Source organism: Pseudonaja textilis, chromosome 1 (genome assembly GCF_049901715.1).
Source record: "Pseudonaja textilis isolate UNSWEBS1 chromosome 1, rPseTex1.2, whole genome shotgun sequence".
NCBI lineage: Eukaryota > Metazoa > Chordata > Lepidosauria > Squamata > Elapidae > Pseudonaja > Pseudonaja textilis.
In genome coordinates this window covers 44,122,573-44,137,900 of record NC_141990.1, presented here as the reverse complement: position 1 = coordinate 44,137,900, position 15,328 = coordinate 44,122,573, and the positions used below count along the sequence as shown (strand labels likewise).

The 15,328-nt window shown below is 34.6% G+C and overlaps 1 protein-coding gene across 3 annotated transcripts in view; it reads left to right on the top strand.

Annotated features, from left to right (window-relative positions):
- EML4 (EMAP like 4) overlaps positions 1-15,328 on the top strand; it is a 136,239-nt gene that overhangs the window by 106,133 nt on the left and 14,778 nt on the right. For all 3 annotated transcript variants that reach the window (XM_026695830.2, XM_087932653.1, XM_087932646.1), the window contains 6 exons: positions 713-847; positions 1,523-1,658; positions 6,613-6,764; positions 8,026-8,151; positions 8,251-8,382; positions 9,259-9,326. In XM_026695830.2, the coding sequence (XP_026551615.1) occupies positions 713-847; positions 1,523-1,658; positions 6,613-6,764; positions 8,026-8,151; positions 8,251-8,382; positions 9,259-9,326 (749 nt within the window). The remainder of the gene's footprint in view (positions 1-712; positions 848-1,522; positions 1,659-6,612; positions 6,765-8,025; positions 8,152-8,250; positions 8,383-9,258; positions 9,327-15,328) is intronic.

The following is a 15,328-nucleotide window of genomic DNA, read 5'->3' as shown; positions in this document are numbered from 1 at the left end:
ATCAGAGTTAGTCATGTTTTCACTACCTCTCTTATTTGAGAGCTTGAGAATCATGTGTTTGGCAAGCTGACTTTGTTTAAACAGCAAGAAAGTTTGAATTACGCTCCAAGGGCCAGCGATGCTGCGAGGGATGGGGAGGGCTCTTACCCCCTCCTGTGTGATTCCAGGGCCGGGAATTTCTCCTGGCACTGAGAGCACTCAAGCGGCCATCAACAGATCATGAGAGATTGCAGAGAGTGGGCAGGGTAGCGATTGCCTCCAGCCAGGCCAATTCCTCTCTTTTAAGCTTTCAGATTATTCCTGCGCTGCCAAAAGAAACCCCTTGCAATCTGCGCTGAACAGCTGATAGGGGCTAACGGCTTGGCATGGTAGACCGGTCTCCCGACTGTCTAAAAGGCCTCACAGCACGATGTCGTTTTGCCTGGTCTTTGAAGGGAAGACAAAGTCGTCAGAGACTAGAGACCTTATTAGACAGGATAATGGAAGGGGAATCAGGTCGTGGAGAGGCCCTTTCCCCCACTGCAGTGAAGGCTTCTTCTAGGGCTAAAAAGAAGTCCAAAAGACACTCATCAGTGTAAGGGGCAGTGGCCAGAATCAAAGCCAAGGCAAATTAGCAAATCTGCTTCCTTATTGTGTCTTGTGTTTCTGTGTACATAAGCGTTTCTCCAGTTACTTATAAGAACCAAAACAACTCCTTTTTTTCTTTTAAAAGACTACAAATGAAGTTGTCCTGGCAGTAGCTTTCCATCCAACTGATAAAGATACAATAATAACATCTGGCAAATCTCATATCTTTTTCTGGACGTGGAATACAAATTCATTAACAAGGAAACAAGGAATATTTGGGGTAAGAATCTTTATATTGGGCAAATTTCCTGAAGTTGTAAATTAGAATTTTTGAAAGTACATTGATTACATTATATTCTTCCCAAAAAGGCCTTAGGGGGACTCTTCTTCGTAATAATTCTTACTTAGAAAATAGGAGATTTAATAGCATGTAATGTTTTTGTGTGTGTGTGTGTGTATAGTATGTATGTATACATGTATGTGTGTGTGTTTGTGTATATAGCAAAAGCAATAGCACTTCGACTTATATACCACTTTATAGTGCTTTATAGCCCTCTCTAAGTGATTAACAGAGTCAGCATATTGCCCCCAACAATTTGGGTCCTCATTTTACTCACCTCGGAAGGATGGAAGGCTGAGTCAACCTTGAGCCTGGTGAGATTCAGTCTTGCCAAATTGCAGGCAGACGGCTGTCAGCAGAGGTAGCCTGCAGTACTGCACTCTAATCACGGCACCACCAAGGCTCTTGGTGTATGTATATGGGTATATACACCTTCATCCAGATAGATAGATATAGAGATATATAAATAGACACACATAAATATATTCATATGTATGTTAACATGTTCTAATAAGACAGTGTACCAAGCCCAAGCCCAGTAAACCTGTTTGAATTGAGGTTATATGCATATATAGTTCACACAGAAAGCCCTAAATATATTCTCTTGTTTTTCAGAAATATGACAAACCCAAATTTGTTCAGTGCTTAGCATTTTTAGGCAATGGAGAAGTTCTCACTGGTGATTCAGGTGGGATATTGCTTATATGGAGCAAAACTACTGTAGAAGGCACATTAGGAAAAGGATCAAAAGGTATCACACTTATTCTTTACAGATTTATCTATATCATGAAAATATATTTCAAGTTTAATAAAAATACAATAGATATTGGAGATCAAATGATATTTGTATGTTTCTGAGAATGCAGATAGCCTATGTTTTCAACAAAAGTATTGATGTAATACTATACTATACTAAATTCTATCAGTGTTTAACTTTTCATGGCTAGTTTTTCAGTTGAATGTACATGAAAAGTCATCAAAAAAGAATTTTAAACCCCTGCTGAACATTTTAGATTAATTTTGTTTCAAGTTATAAATTTCTCAGCAAACTTTTCTAGTTTTAATATCTAGAACAAACTGAAATATGATTGAGGAATATTTTAGAATCAGGGTAGATAAAAAGAACAGTCTAGAATTAGTTTAAAAACTTGCTGCCAAAAACTGCGGCTACAATCTGCAACTACAGGTTACTACATTACTGTCTGTTTCTAATGGTGTTTACATGCTAGTTTCAAATCTAGAAATTCTGAAGTTGTTCTTTGCCATTGAATATTTGTTGCTGGGAAGTAATACATATTTAAAAAGACAGGTGATACAACAGTAAACTGTTGCCTTCTTGTTTGTGGACTTCCTGACTGCATTTTATTTTGAATGCTATTAGAATCTTTGATTAGTTATATCATCAGTCTTTTCTAATATGGCTATTCATAATTATCAACTCATGAAAAATATAAATAGATATAAATAGATTATACAACTTGCTATTATAGCTGATCAGGACTTAGAATAAGAAATGTGCCTGAGCAATGCAGTATTTCTAACTTATGAACCATAACAGTGGATAAAATATTTTCATAGAATGCTGTTTCTTCTGAGCTTGGTGGTTTTATGCAAACATTTCATTACCCAAACTGGGCAACATCATCAGTGCTAGTAAGACGTGGTATTTGCTTTCAGTTTATATTCTACTGACTTGCAAAGACTCTTCATTTTAAACCCGAGCTACAAATATTCTCCTTTATCAATATTAATTTTCATATGAATAAACTTTTGAAAGAAAGAGAAAAATATAATGTAGAATTTCAGCAATACTTAACCTGGCCAATCATCAACTACTGTAACCAAACCTTGTTTTAATTTTAATGTTCTGACTTTTAAGTTAAATATGCTTTAGAGGTTATATTTCATTTCAATTAATTTTTTTTAGAAAACAATTATTACTAGCAACCAGGAAAATGCATGTCTGGCACTGCTGAGCTCTAAGGTAGTTCTTAAATCCAAAGATAATTATTTTCTTTGGCAGCTAATTTAAATGCTGGACTGTACATAGGCATGCCAGAAAAAACAGTTTCAGTACATGACATTTTACCTGCAAGTGTATATTTTCAGTGAACTTTGTTTCTAAAGAAAATATTAATGTAAAAGCATAATTATGCCATGGATAGTGCATTTAATATTATAATAACTGAAAAACAAATAATACATTATTATATACAGCAATTTTTTTATAATTAAAACAATATTTAAATAGATCCAGGTTTTGTTGAGTTGGTCTTTTTATGAATTTACCATGGGGTTAATAAAGATTTGGTCTTGGTAAGGCCAAATGGTAAGTATGTCTCACTGCATACATCTAGAAAAAAACTGCATATCTTTGTAAAATAGTCTAAATGAAGTATACATTTTGCGCTTTACTTGGATTTTTACACCAAATTTTGAAGTTAAGCATACATTTGCTTTTTAATTTGTGTTCTAGAATGAATGATAACTGATTTACTATGACTAGTAGATGACCTTTTAAGTATTAATCTTAAAGTTTAATAATGTTACTCAGACATTTCTAAATATAAATATGTATACAAAACATTATATGCAAAGCCTTTATGCACTAATTCTTTTTGTATCTCACACTTAATTCCATTTCAACCAGCACATTTGTTGATGGTCTATATAGATGTTACAATTAGAAGTTTGTTAGATATAAACACTGAAAAGGAAAACTTGGATGAGATAATTCAGACCAAATATTTATTTTAATCAAAATTGGTTAATAGTATATGATTAGTGACTCAAATCCAAAATTAATCTGGATGTTAAGTTAGATATAAAGTAAGTGTGTCCAAAATTTGGAGCTTTAAATTACTTATATGGGTACTATAGAAGTCAGTAGTAATTTATTTTATTTTTTAAAAACAAAATTATAAATCTCTACATTAACAGCATTCGTGTTGTTATTAATACATATATCTCCATTTATACCTAAATATCAATTCTTATTTCTATCTTCCACCCATTTGTACCACCTATCCCAAACCACATAGTAGTCCGAATAATCTGCCTTTTAATTCCGCTGTGAATTTATCCATTTCCGCACAGTCCATTATTTTTTGTATCAGGTCTTCTTCAGATGGTATCTTTTCCTTTTTCCATCCCTGTGCGAAGGCTTTTCTCACCACCATTATAATATGTATAATGATGTATCAGATAACCTTGTTAAATTTTCCCTTAATTATTCCTAGTAAAAATATTTCCAGTTTGAGTTCTAATTTATGTTCTGCAATTTCTAATAGCCATCTTTGTACACTTCCAACATTCTGCTTTTGTATTTGGATACATTTCAGCCAGTCTTGCTGGAGCTAGATGCCATCTACAAAACATTTTGTACTGATTTTCTTTAAATGCTGTTGACAATGTCAGTTTACAGTTACTAATCCGCATTTTTTCCCAATCCTCTAAATTTATATTGTGACCTACGTTTTTTGCCCAGGCAATCATTGATCCCTTTACTATTTCTTCTTCTAGTTCCACTTCCAATAAATAATTATACATTCTTATTATAAATTTTACCTCCTTGCCTGTCAAAATTTGGTCCAGTGGTTGCAAATTCTTTTCTATCCCTTATTCTTCTAAATCTTTTCTAAATTTTGTCTGAATTTGTAAGTATGACCACCAATCTATAATGATATCTTGTTCTTTTAACTTGTCAATTGTTTTTAGATTCCCCTGATTATCTAATAATTCTTCATATCTAATCATTTTTTTGTATCCCTTATATTTGGATATAGTATTGCTTCCATAGGTGAAGCCCAATTTGGTATTTTCATATAATTTTTTTTTACCTTTTCCCAAGTTTGTAATAGTGATTCCCTTATTAAATGTCTGTGAAAGTATGAATGAGTCTTGTTTTTTCTAATCTCATAGAAAGGCATGCCACCCTGCTTGAAGGTCGTGGCCCTCAATTGCTAAGATTCTTTTATTTTTTAAATTTATCCACTCCTTTACCCATAATAGAACTGCTGCTTGGTAATATAATTCCCATTTTGGAAGTCCAAGGCCACCTCTACTTCTACTATCTTGTAACATCTTTAAACTTATTTGTGCTTTTTTACCCAACCATATAAATTTTGCAACTATTTTATTCAGTTCCTGAAAAAAATTCTTATCCAATTTTATAGGAATTGTCTGAAAAATAATATGGTACTTTCAGTAGAATATTCATTTTTAACGCTGCTATCCGTCGAGAAAAAAAAAATGAAGAAAAAAAGTCAGTAGTAATTTATGGCTATAAAACTTCAGTTCCTTTTCTTTTCAAGTACATAGGTTGGGAATATATGTGAAAAGGCTCTAAGGGAGCTAACAGCAAAAGAAGTTAACTCCATCTCTTCCGTCTAGAGGGCAGGACACAAAACTTCTTCCTATGTTGTAGAGAAAATGTCTTCTCTTCCTTTTCAGATTTTACTTGATCTATGGAGCAAAGTCCTCCAGAGACAGCAGAAGCTAAGCACCATTCCTGACAGGAAGTGGTGAACTACAGCATTGGCATCAAGCTTGAGTACATTAAAGCCAAACTGAGAACTTCTATACACACACACACACACACACACACACACACACACACACGTAATTAGGTTGACACCAGCTCCTGCAATTTTCTGATAACTCAAAGAGCAAAACATCACATGGCGTTATCAGCTATAGCCCTCGGATGGCAGGGTACATCGATCCAATGAACATGAATTTGGGTGGACTCCCAAATATAGTGGAGGATGGGGCAGAGGGCTAATGTGCTGTGATTATGGGGTCGCAAAAAATTGGGCACAACTTAGCGACTGAACAATAATTTAACTCTTTCCTATTGATTCCTTCTTTGATGACCAAGAATATAGTTGAATTAACTGTGAAGTATGTTTTTGATCACGTAAAGATCTTATAGTTACCATGTAGAAGAGGGTAAAACCAGTGCAGGGAATTCAAATGACCAAGGATAAGTTTTCTAAATACTTTCCTGTGGTTTATGAATGATTGAGTATCGTTCTTCCGTTTCTTTTTATTCTTGCAATTGGCTATTTCCTTTTTGTTAAGTTGAATTAACAATAAAGATGTTGAGTTACATTCTTCACTAGTTAGTTTTTACAGGTATTGGATGGGATATCTTTCACAAGTTAAGATCAGGGGTTGCCGTTTACCAAAAAAAGGTAAATTCCTCTTAGGTCCATCTTTTAGTAATCAGAAACATCCAACTATGTTTTTAAATGTTTTTCTTAAGTAAATGTAAGCATGTCTGAAGAATTATTATTATTATTTATTAAAATGTATTATAGCCGCTCTGTCCAGAAGAAATTTCACATTTTTAAAAACTTTCTTTAGACTTCTAACTAACAGAAGTAGGCATCAGTAGCTCAATTTTCATTTTCTTTTTTTAATTTACACATATATATCAATCTCCTGATTCTTTCACCTTCTATTAAAAATTAGTCATCAAATTTAATTTTTAATGTAAGGAGACTGTCATGTAGCAGTTATTCAGATGTAGTTTGACCAGACTGAAGAAGTGCTACCTTTGTTCAACTTGAAATTCTACCCTCCTTCAGACATCTCTTATTGATACATGTAGCACTAATTATTTCTTATTTATCTAAATAATATTTTAAGCTGGTTGGCAAATATGCCCTATTGGCACTGTACTGTTTCTTACATGATTACAGGTGTGTATCAAATCAGCAAACAAATCAAAGCTCATGATGGCAGTGTGTTCACACTCTGTCAAATGAGGAATGGAATGCTGCTAACTGGAGGTGGGAAGGATAGAAAAATCATTTTGTGGGATCATGACTTGAATGCTGAAAGGGAAATAGAGGTAAGAAAAATAACTGGTGAACAAATAATGGGAAACTGCTTTTGAGCTGAGATGAAGGAAGCTGAAGAGCAGGCATTAATTAAGATTACAAAAGTACCATTCCATCAATTTCTCTCATTTTTATTATTTATGTCATTACAGTAATGATTTTTATCCTCCTTCAGAGAAGCTTAAAAAAACCTTAGAAGATCTGTCTCTTCTCTTCATAGCTTTATTCTCTTTATAGGTTAAGATTAGAACATTCCTCTTCTGCAGGAATCTGGGATAAATTGCCATCTCATTAGTATAGGAAAATATTGCTTTCAGTATTAACTTACATATGGGACACAATAATAGTTGTGTTCTTTTGCATTAATTTTAGGTAATGAAATTAGGTAATTTATTAGGTATAATAACTTGACATTTTACCTATACAGAGAGCAAAACAAACAATATGGATTTGTTTAAAGTTTTGTAATCTGTATGGAAAGATCTCTTGTGCTTTCTTACAGTTATTGTCCAACTCAAAAAACAAAACAAAATGAAAACAAGTTGTGAGACAGCAAGCAAAAAAACAGTAAAACCCAATAATTATAGTCTACAAATCGTAAAACAGAATATAGTCATGTTAAGAAAAATAAAATCATACCTTAAAATTCTAAATAGTACAGGACATCATTTTTGAAAATCCCCTTATTTGACATTAATAACTGTCAGATATTGTATATTAAAGATATTTTACTTTGAATTTAGCAAAAATGCAGTTTATTTTATTACAGTGATCGCTGTAGGTGTTTTAACTGCAATTAAAGGGAAAAGGAAATAATTTCAAAACAGTTATTTTAAAAAGATGGCCAATAAAATTAGTAAGTAGATGCCAATTTGATATATGTAGTCAGCTAGTGAGGTAGCTTTTACTAGCTGCAATGATAGTTAGCATTATTTTGTGCTTGTAGTAGTGAAATTTGAAACTAAGTTCCATCTTCCCTGAAATAAGACTGGATTGGAAACAGTGATTGTAACAGGGAAAGAACAACGTCAAAACATTATTTTTTAAAAATGCATATTTATCAATCAAATCATATAATATACATCACATATCTTTGAAAAGAGAAGGAGAGAGATTAAAATAAAAAAAGTATTAAAAGGATGATGAAGGAAACATTGAATCTATTTGAGATTTGTTTGCACAAAGAAAGATGATTGTGACCTTCAGTATTTTAGAGTATTATTATGCTTTGTAATCTATAAAATGGATTTCAAGGAAATATGATTTCCATAGGTTCCTGATCAGTATGGGACAATAAGAGCTGTAGCAGAAGGCAAAGCTGATCAATTTATTCTTGGGACATCAAGGAATTTCATTTTGCGTGGAACATTTAATGATGGTTTTCAAGTGGAAGTACAGGTATGTCCCTTTCTTCTCTTTAAATTTATAGATGTTTGATATATTTTGTTTGCTATATAATTATGGATATCTGCCCATTTATTAACCTTGTGTTTTTAGGGCCACACAGATGAACTCTGGGGCCTGGGAACACATCCATTCAAAGACTTGTTCTTAACTTGTGCTCAAGATCGTCAAGTTTGTATGTGGAATTCAGTGGACCACACTCTTGAATGGACCAGGCTACTAGATGTATGTGCCTCATCCTTTGTGAGAATACTAGGCATAGTTATGGGGTATTTTCTAAATAGATATTCTATGTTAAGAGAAAATTAAACAATAGGGTTGTTGTTTTTTTCCGTTTTTTTAAAAAAACTTTGATTTAATATATCTTATTGTACATAGAAAGCAAGGAGCTGAAAATGTCCTGTTCCTCCTTAACATCACTGCATCATTACCATGTCACTACAGTTTTTGGAACAAAAACGAAGTATTAAATGCAGCCTCAGGCTGAAAAAGGTTGCCCATCTCTGGTCTATCAGTCAGAAATAAAGTATAAGCTTTGCATGGAAGGTCATTCTTTGGAATCTTAGGTTCAAAAGATTTAACAGTGGGGGATGGCCACAATTTATGTCTGAAGAACCACAGGGGAGTGGGAATGAATAATTCCTTTGGTCTTTTTAGCTGCCAGCTGGTCTAGCTGGAAAAACCTGCTGAGAATGATTCTGTAATGATGCAAAATGTCTCTTAGAGTAATCAGTTAGTTATTTAAACTGAAGATGAATGGCAATGTTTTACTAAATTATTAGATAAGTAAAAACAATGCTATTAAAATGGTTCATAGTTGCCTTGGCATTGATCCCTAAATTAGTTTTAGTAAATTTTGATGTGATCTTCAGATTGCATAGATTTAGTTTAAGCTCATGAGGTTAAAATCAGTATAGTATAATGGGTGGCATATGTTCCACATATGTGGAGTATTTTCAAAGCATGTGCCTTCATAAACTGGAACTCCTATTCGCTCCTATTTACTTCTCTTAATCCAGGTGAGACAGGCCAGTGAATAATTGCCTGTGTATATATTATTCAATTTAAACTTACATCATAAGATCAACATGTGTCTTTCAGGAACCAGGACATTGTGCTGACTTCCATCCAAGCGGTACAGTGGTAGCGATAGGAACTCACTCAGGAAGGTAAAAATGCTGTAATGCTTTTATTCAAATATAATCCTCTGGAAATTGTTCTCTGATAGTGATTTACTGTTGTTAATTTAGTTAGCATATTTGTTCAAGTGTCTTCCACTGTGGAACTCAAAGCAGATTATGGGATTCATGGGTAATTATCTATTCAGGTATTGACCATATTCAAGCCTGCTTTGCTGGAACAAGTGGATTGTATCATAATGTCATCAAAAGTTATGAGGCAAAGAGTCTATTCTGATACTACTAAATCAGGTCCCCAACCTGTGGGCCGAGGCTCACAGTTGGCCCATGGCCTATTCACAATTGGGCTGTGTAAGTTGTGGGTGCTGGCAGTCGTAGCCCCACTCATGCAAGGGCTGGGCACATGCACCCGCCACTAATGAACCTATGCACTCATGTGCACCTGCTGCTCACACCAAACCATTCCCCCTTCCTCTTGTCAGGCTACTAATCCAGAAAGGTTAGGAAATGCTACACTAAATTTTAGAAACTTCAATAATATGGTCAGTGGTGAAAGACTGATTGCTGACTGATTGATCGATTAATTGATCACCAAAATCAAGAAAAACTCCATGTTTTATATCCTGGAAATTAAATTCAGCAACTTCTGAAAGACTTCAAATTGTTAATTCATGTATGAGAGAAGAAGCGTCAAGAAGGAAGATTTTTTCAAAAAATACTAAAAATGAACAAGTCCATTCATATTTATGAATAAACAAGCCAAACTCATTCCTATATACCTTCATAGTACATATGCTTTCATTATGGTGGCCTAATCATATATGTTTTGGAGTTAAAATGTTTCCAAAACATTTTATAGCATAAAAATAAGAAGCCTGTTCATAATTCTGTGAAGATACAGTACTCAGTGGAATAGAGGATCTGTTTGCTAAAGCTATTGGGAGAACAATGTAGTGAGGAAGAAATCTCATATAGAGTGTAACAAAATTAGCCATAGACTAATCACAGTATGTTTTATGTATTTCAGCTTTCTTTATTTCAGCTACTGTATTTAGGAATGTTCAAAGGTCATGCACTATATGAGCATGGGATTGCTTAGAAGAAAATGTTAGCCGATTCAAACTTTAGGCTTTCTAGTCTAGAGACTGCTTTGCATGGGAATACTGTTGCTTACATTCTATCAATAAGAAAGTTTAGGTAGTAAATTGACATAGGTAGTTCTCGACTTATGATCATTTGTTTAACAACAGTTCAAGTTACAATGCCCTTGGAAAAATGACTTATGAACCATCTTCAAAATTACATCACCCCAACAGTCGTGATCACAATTTAGGTGATTGAGAACTGATTTATGCTTATGACAGTTGCAGTGTGTTGCAGTTACACAATTAATATTTGATTTTCTCAACCAGCTTCTGATAAAGTCAATTGAAGAAGTTGAATTCAGTTAATGACCGTCATGTGATTCGCTTAACCTCCATGATTTGCTTATCAGCCGTGATAAAAATAGTCATAAAGTCTGATCCGGTCATGTGATGATTTGCTGTACAACTGCACCAACTTAGAATGAAAATTCCAGTCCCAATCATGCTCCTAAATTGAGGACTGGGGTATATTTCAAGATTTAGGTGTACACGATTCTGATTCTCTATTATTTTCATTAGCACAAAACTTTTAGTATGTGTTTCTTTATTCCAAATGAACCAGATGATCCAAAATCAATGGCAGTTGTGTGTCATCTGGCTTGCATGTTTGTTAAAAAAGTATTTACATGTTGTAAATACAATTTAACATCAGACCTACTTGGAGTTACCCAAAATTTAATGCAGATAGCACAGAAAATATTTCTAGTAATTTTGGTAGTATTTAAAATAGGAAATGGAAGATAATTTGAGTATAATTTCCTATTGTCATTTTACTGGCTATGGGATGTCAAACTCGATTTCATTGAGGGCTGCATCAGGGTTCTGTTTGATCTCAGGGGTCCAGGGTGGGCGTGGCCATCTCAATGTCACTCGTGTCGGAGGGACTGTGATGGCTCTGCCACCACAGAGCACTCTGCCAGAGAAAATGGGCTCCCAAGCTCTATTTTCGGCTGTGACAGCCTCCTACAACCCTCTGCCAGAAAAAATGGAGCTCAGGAGAGCCACACATGACCCTCGCAAACTCTGTTTTCACTGGCAGAGACACCGTGGGCCAGTCCTTCACTGTTTCAGGGGCAGCCCCGTGGGCCAGATCTAAGCATCCCGTGGGCTGGATCCGGCCCCCGGGCCTTGAGTTTGACACCCCTGTACTAGCTGCAGTACTGAATTTCCCTAAATAGAAATCTCTTCCCCCCTTTTCCCTCCCCTTCTGTGATAATATTCATTGCTCTATAAAGAAAACATTTCAGCCATTTTTCCACTATTTCTCTCCATCTTCACACAACAAATTCACTAATTGTGGTAGCATGTTAGCTGCTTCCATTTTTATGCCTTTCATACATAAAACCTTTAACTGCAAATTGGTTTTAAGCTATTTGAAAAGGCTGTTTTCTAACTACCTGGCTTTTAAGAGTACAGATTTGGGATTGTTTTGTTTTTTTAAGTAATAATGTGGCTTCTACAAGATGAATTTAAAATGGTCAGTATTAACAGATAATGTCATAGGCCTAAGAAAAGTGGAATTGCATTATCTGATGTTGTTTAGCTGTACTTTTTAATACCCACAGTGACTCCCCCCCCATCATAGTTACTTAAAATCCCATTTGGGGTAGCTTGCTGATAAACAAGAGCTAGGGTCACAGTAATTTTCTATGTGCAAGAAATTCATCCATAAGAATGTAAATAAAGTATTTTTTCCTCTGGATTTTTCTTGTTTAATACCAGCATAGATTCACAATGTAGCAAACAATATAATCATTTTGCTAGTCCATCATCCACTACTATCAATTTTCCCGAGATTTCTGTATGCTGAAAATTCCTCCTATGGAACAATGCATTTTATTTTATTCAAGACAGATTGATTGGTTCTTCTTGTAGTCCATGGTAATTTTAGTAACCATCTCCAGATTTATGATATGAAGGTGTCTGTCTTATTTCCTTTTATTCTTCTCAGTACACACTTTTCACAGCCATATATTATCATTGAAAAGACAATTATTTCATCTATTCTGATACTTGTGAGAAATGTCCTTATCTTTCATAATGTCTAAGAATAGCACTGTCATATTTCCAAAAATTAATCTATTTTTGCTGTCCATTGTCCTAAGAAGGCAAAATTATCTTCCATTTTAATTTCTTTTCCAACAGCTGTGGATTTATGCTGGTTGGTTGTCTTATTTTTTAACATTAACCCAGATTTTTCTCTTTCAGTTTTTATTTTCATAAATCTCCTTATTCTATATTAGCAAGTTTCTACCCTGAAATTAATCATCTGGCTATCACCCTCAAATTGATAGGGCTTCAGCCTGCACTCAATGAAATCCAGCTGTTTTATCTTCCTATCTTGTCATTAAGTATATTCACTGTATAAGATATCAAGACAATATATATTCTTCTTTCACTTCTTTATTCTAAAGCACTCAGTTTCTCCTGATTCAATTGTTTTCGTATTTCCTGCTCATTGTAAGGATTCCTAAGAAGAGTAATCAAATGTTTTGGCATACCTATTAGTTTTAATATATTGCACATTTGACAAAATAACTACAACTACACTGTGAAATGAGCAGCATATAAATTGGATAAATAATAACAAAGTCCTTGAATCAGTGGAACAGAAATAAATCTTAAATTTTCTTAGTCTCTGCAATATATATCTCATGTTAGCTATGTGACCTCATGCTTATAATCTTTTTAAAATTTGTCTACTCATTTGGCATTTCTCTTTCCTGTTCCATAGCTAGCCATTCTAGGGAAGCATTTTTTCAATATCTCTTCCTGCAAATGCTTCTGTCACTAGTAATCCAATTTGTAAAGAATTTCAATATAGTCTTTTTTTAAACTTAATTTGCCTCAATCGCATGGGCATTTGGGGAGAGACAGGCAAATGATGAATGTGTGTCATGCAAATATCGGCCTGTTTGAAACCTAGGGAAAAATATTAGGTTTTTTATTTATCATCTATCAAAATCGTCCAGCTGCCCATTTCACAACAAGAAAAGTGGATAACAAAGCTAAAAACAGATAATAAATACCAGACAATGTAGTACAGCAATAAAAAGCTAATGATCCAAGACAAAGGATGCTGAAAGTTCCTCAGAATAAGCAGCAGCCACTGATGTGCACAGACATGGGGGAAAGTGGCAGCAATAGGAACTAATGCTTTGCTTTAGTAAGGCAGTGGTCTGTTTTGTTCACCATAATTCTGTGTTATGACTCCCCTTCGAAATTCAAACGAACAAAACAGAAAGCAGCCGTTTCACAATTAAATCAAACGGAAAGAAGTCTTATTAGATAACGGCTGGCAGAAACCACAGCATAAATCTTACTCTGTCCGGCAAACCAGTCCTGGCAATAAATCCTCAGCCTCAGAGCTCTTTGCTGTAACGTCCTCACTCAAATAGTCATTTTGTTTCTGGCGAAATGCACCAGCCCAGCTGTGTCCTTTTATACTCATTAAGGCAACGTGCTAATTTACTGACTTGCTCTTATCATTTGCTCCAGCTGATTTTGCCTTTTCAACCGTCTTCTATTTTTTACATTTAACCACAAATTTTCCAAGTTCTCATCTCCACCAGAAGACTCTCTCAAAACTTCCCTGTCAGCCATTCCCGGCTGTTGATCAGATAAAGAACCAGAGGAGATCAAAAGTCCTGACAATTCTGATACATCAGGTCTGTCGTCCTTTGTCACGTCCATCTCCTCATCCTGGTTATCAGTCCAATCAGTAAGCCAGGCTGGTTCAAATTGTTCTGACGTAACCTCTTCACTTGAACTCATATCAATCACAGGAGCTGAATCCAAGCCCGGAGCCACAACAATTCTGTGTTGAAAGAAATTGAGCAAAGCCACTTTCTGGCAGAAGATAAAAGGCTTAGAATAGTTAGGAATTCACACAATATTAATAGAAACAAGAACACATTTTTAAGCCAGAAAAGAGAAGTCTGCAACTTCAGACCAATGAAAAATGGCAACAGAATCTTTTGGAAGAATATATAAAAATTTGGGTAACCTTTTGAGGTGTAAAATCTATTTCCAGGAAAGTGTGTATCTCTGCTATGGGAATAGGCAAGGACAGCTTTAATAGACAAAAATCAGAAAGAGGCAAAGCAAGAATCAGAATGAAATTATCATGTAAAGTTCAAGAGAATAAACCTACTTGGCATACCCCTGGGTTAATTTGTACATATATATTGGCATCCCTATAAGTAAAATCAAAAAGTAACTGATTATAAAGATGAGCAAATATTAAAAATAAACAGGTCAACAACTGGAAAATTAGAAGCATGTGTGGAGGGGTGCCGGCTAGAGTTTGAAACGACTAGAAAGGAAAGAATCACAACTTTATCATTCTATCTCTTGTGAAAAATGCTACCACATAATATTTCCCCCCACATACTTTTTAAAAAAATATAATATGGAATATTAGAGTGTTCAAGGAGTTTCTAGTGAGTATTATTAATGTCTTGCTCCAAGAGTGCTTCAGTTACTAGTTTGATTCTTTTCTCAGCTTCTGGGAGTAAGGGATTTTACTGAACAGTTGTTTTGTTGAGTCAGTCTGAATCTTCACAGGAAGGGCTAAAGCCCTTATTAGAATACTTTGTGCACAAATTCTTTGAAACTTGATTATCATATCAGGTTGGCTTTCCTCCCAAGAGACATTGCCAGTACAACCATTGCTTTTTTATGATGCTGAAAGATGTGTGGTATGTAAATACCTTCCATCTGGTGTGCAATATATAGTGGCTCCAAATTTGCATAACACATCTCTTCCAAGGAGATCTAAGAACAAAGACTTGGGAGAATAGAAATAAATTCTATAATGATAGTGAAGGGCTCAGAAACAGACTGATTGGAAATTTAAGCGGGGAAAGACAAAAGATTTTTGAAAAT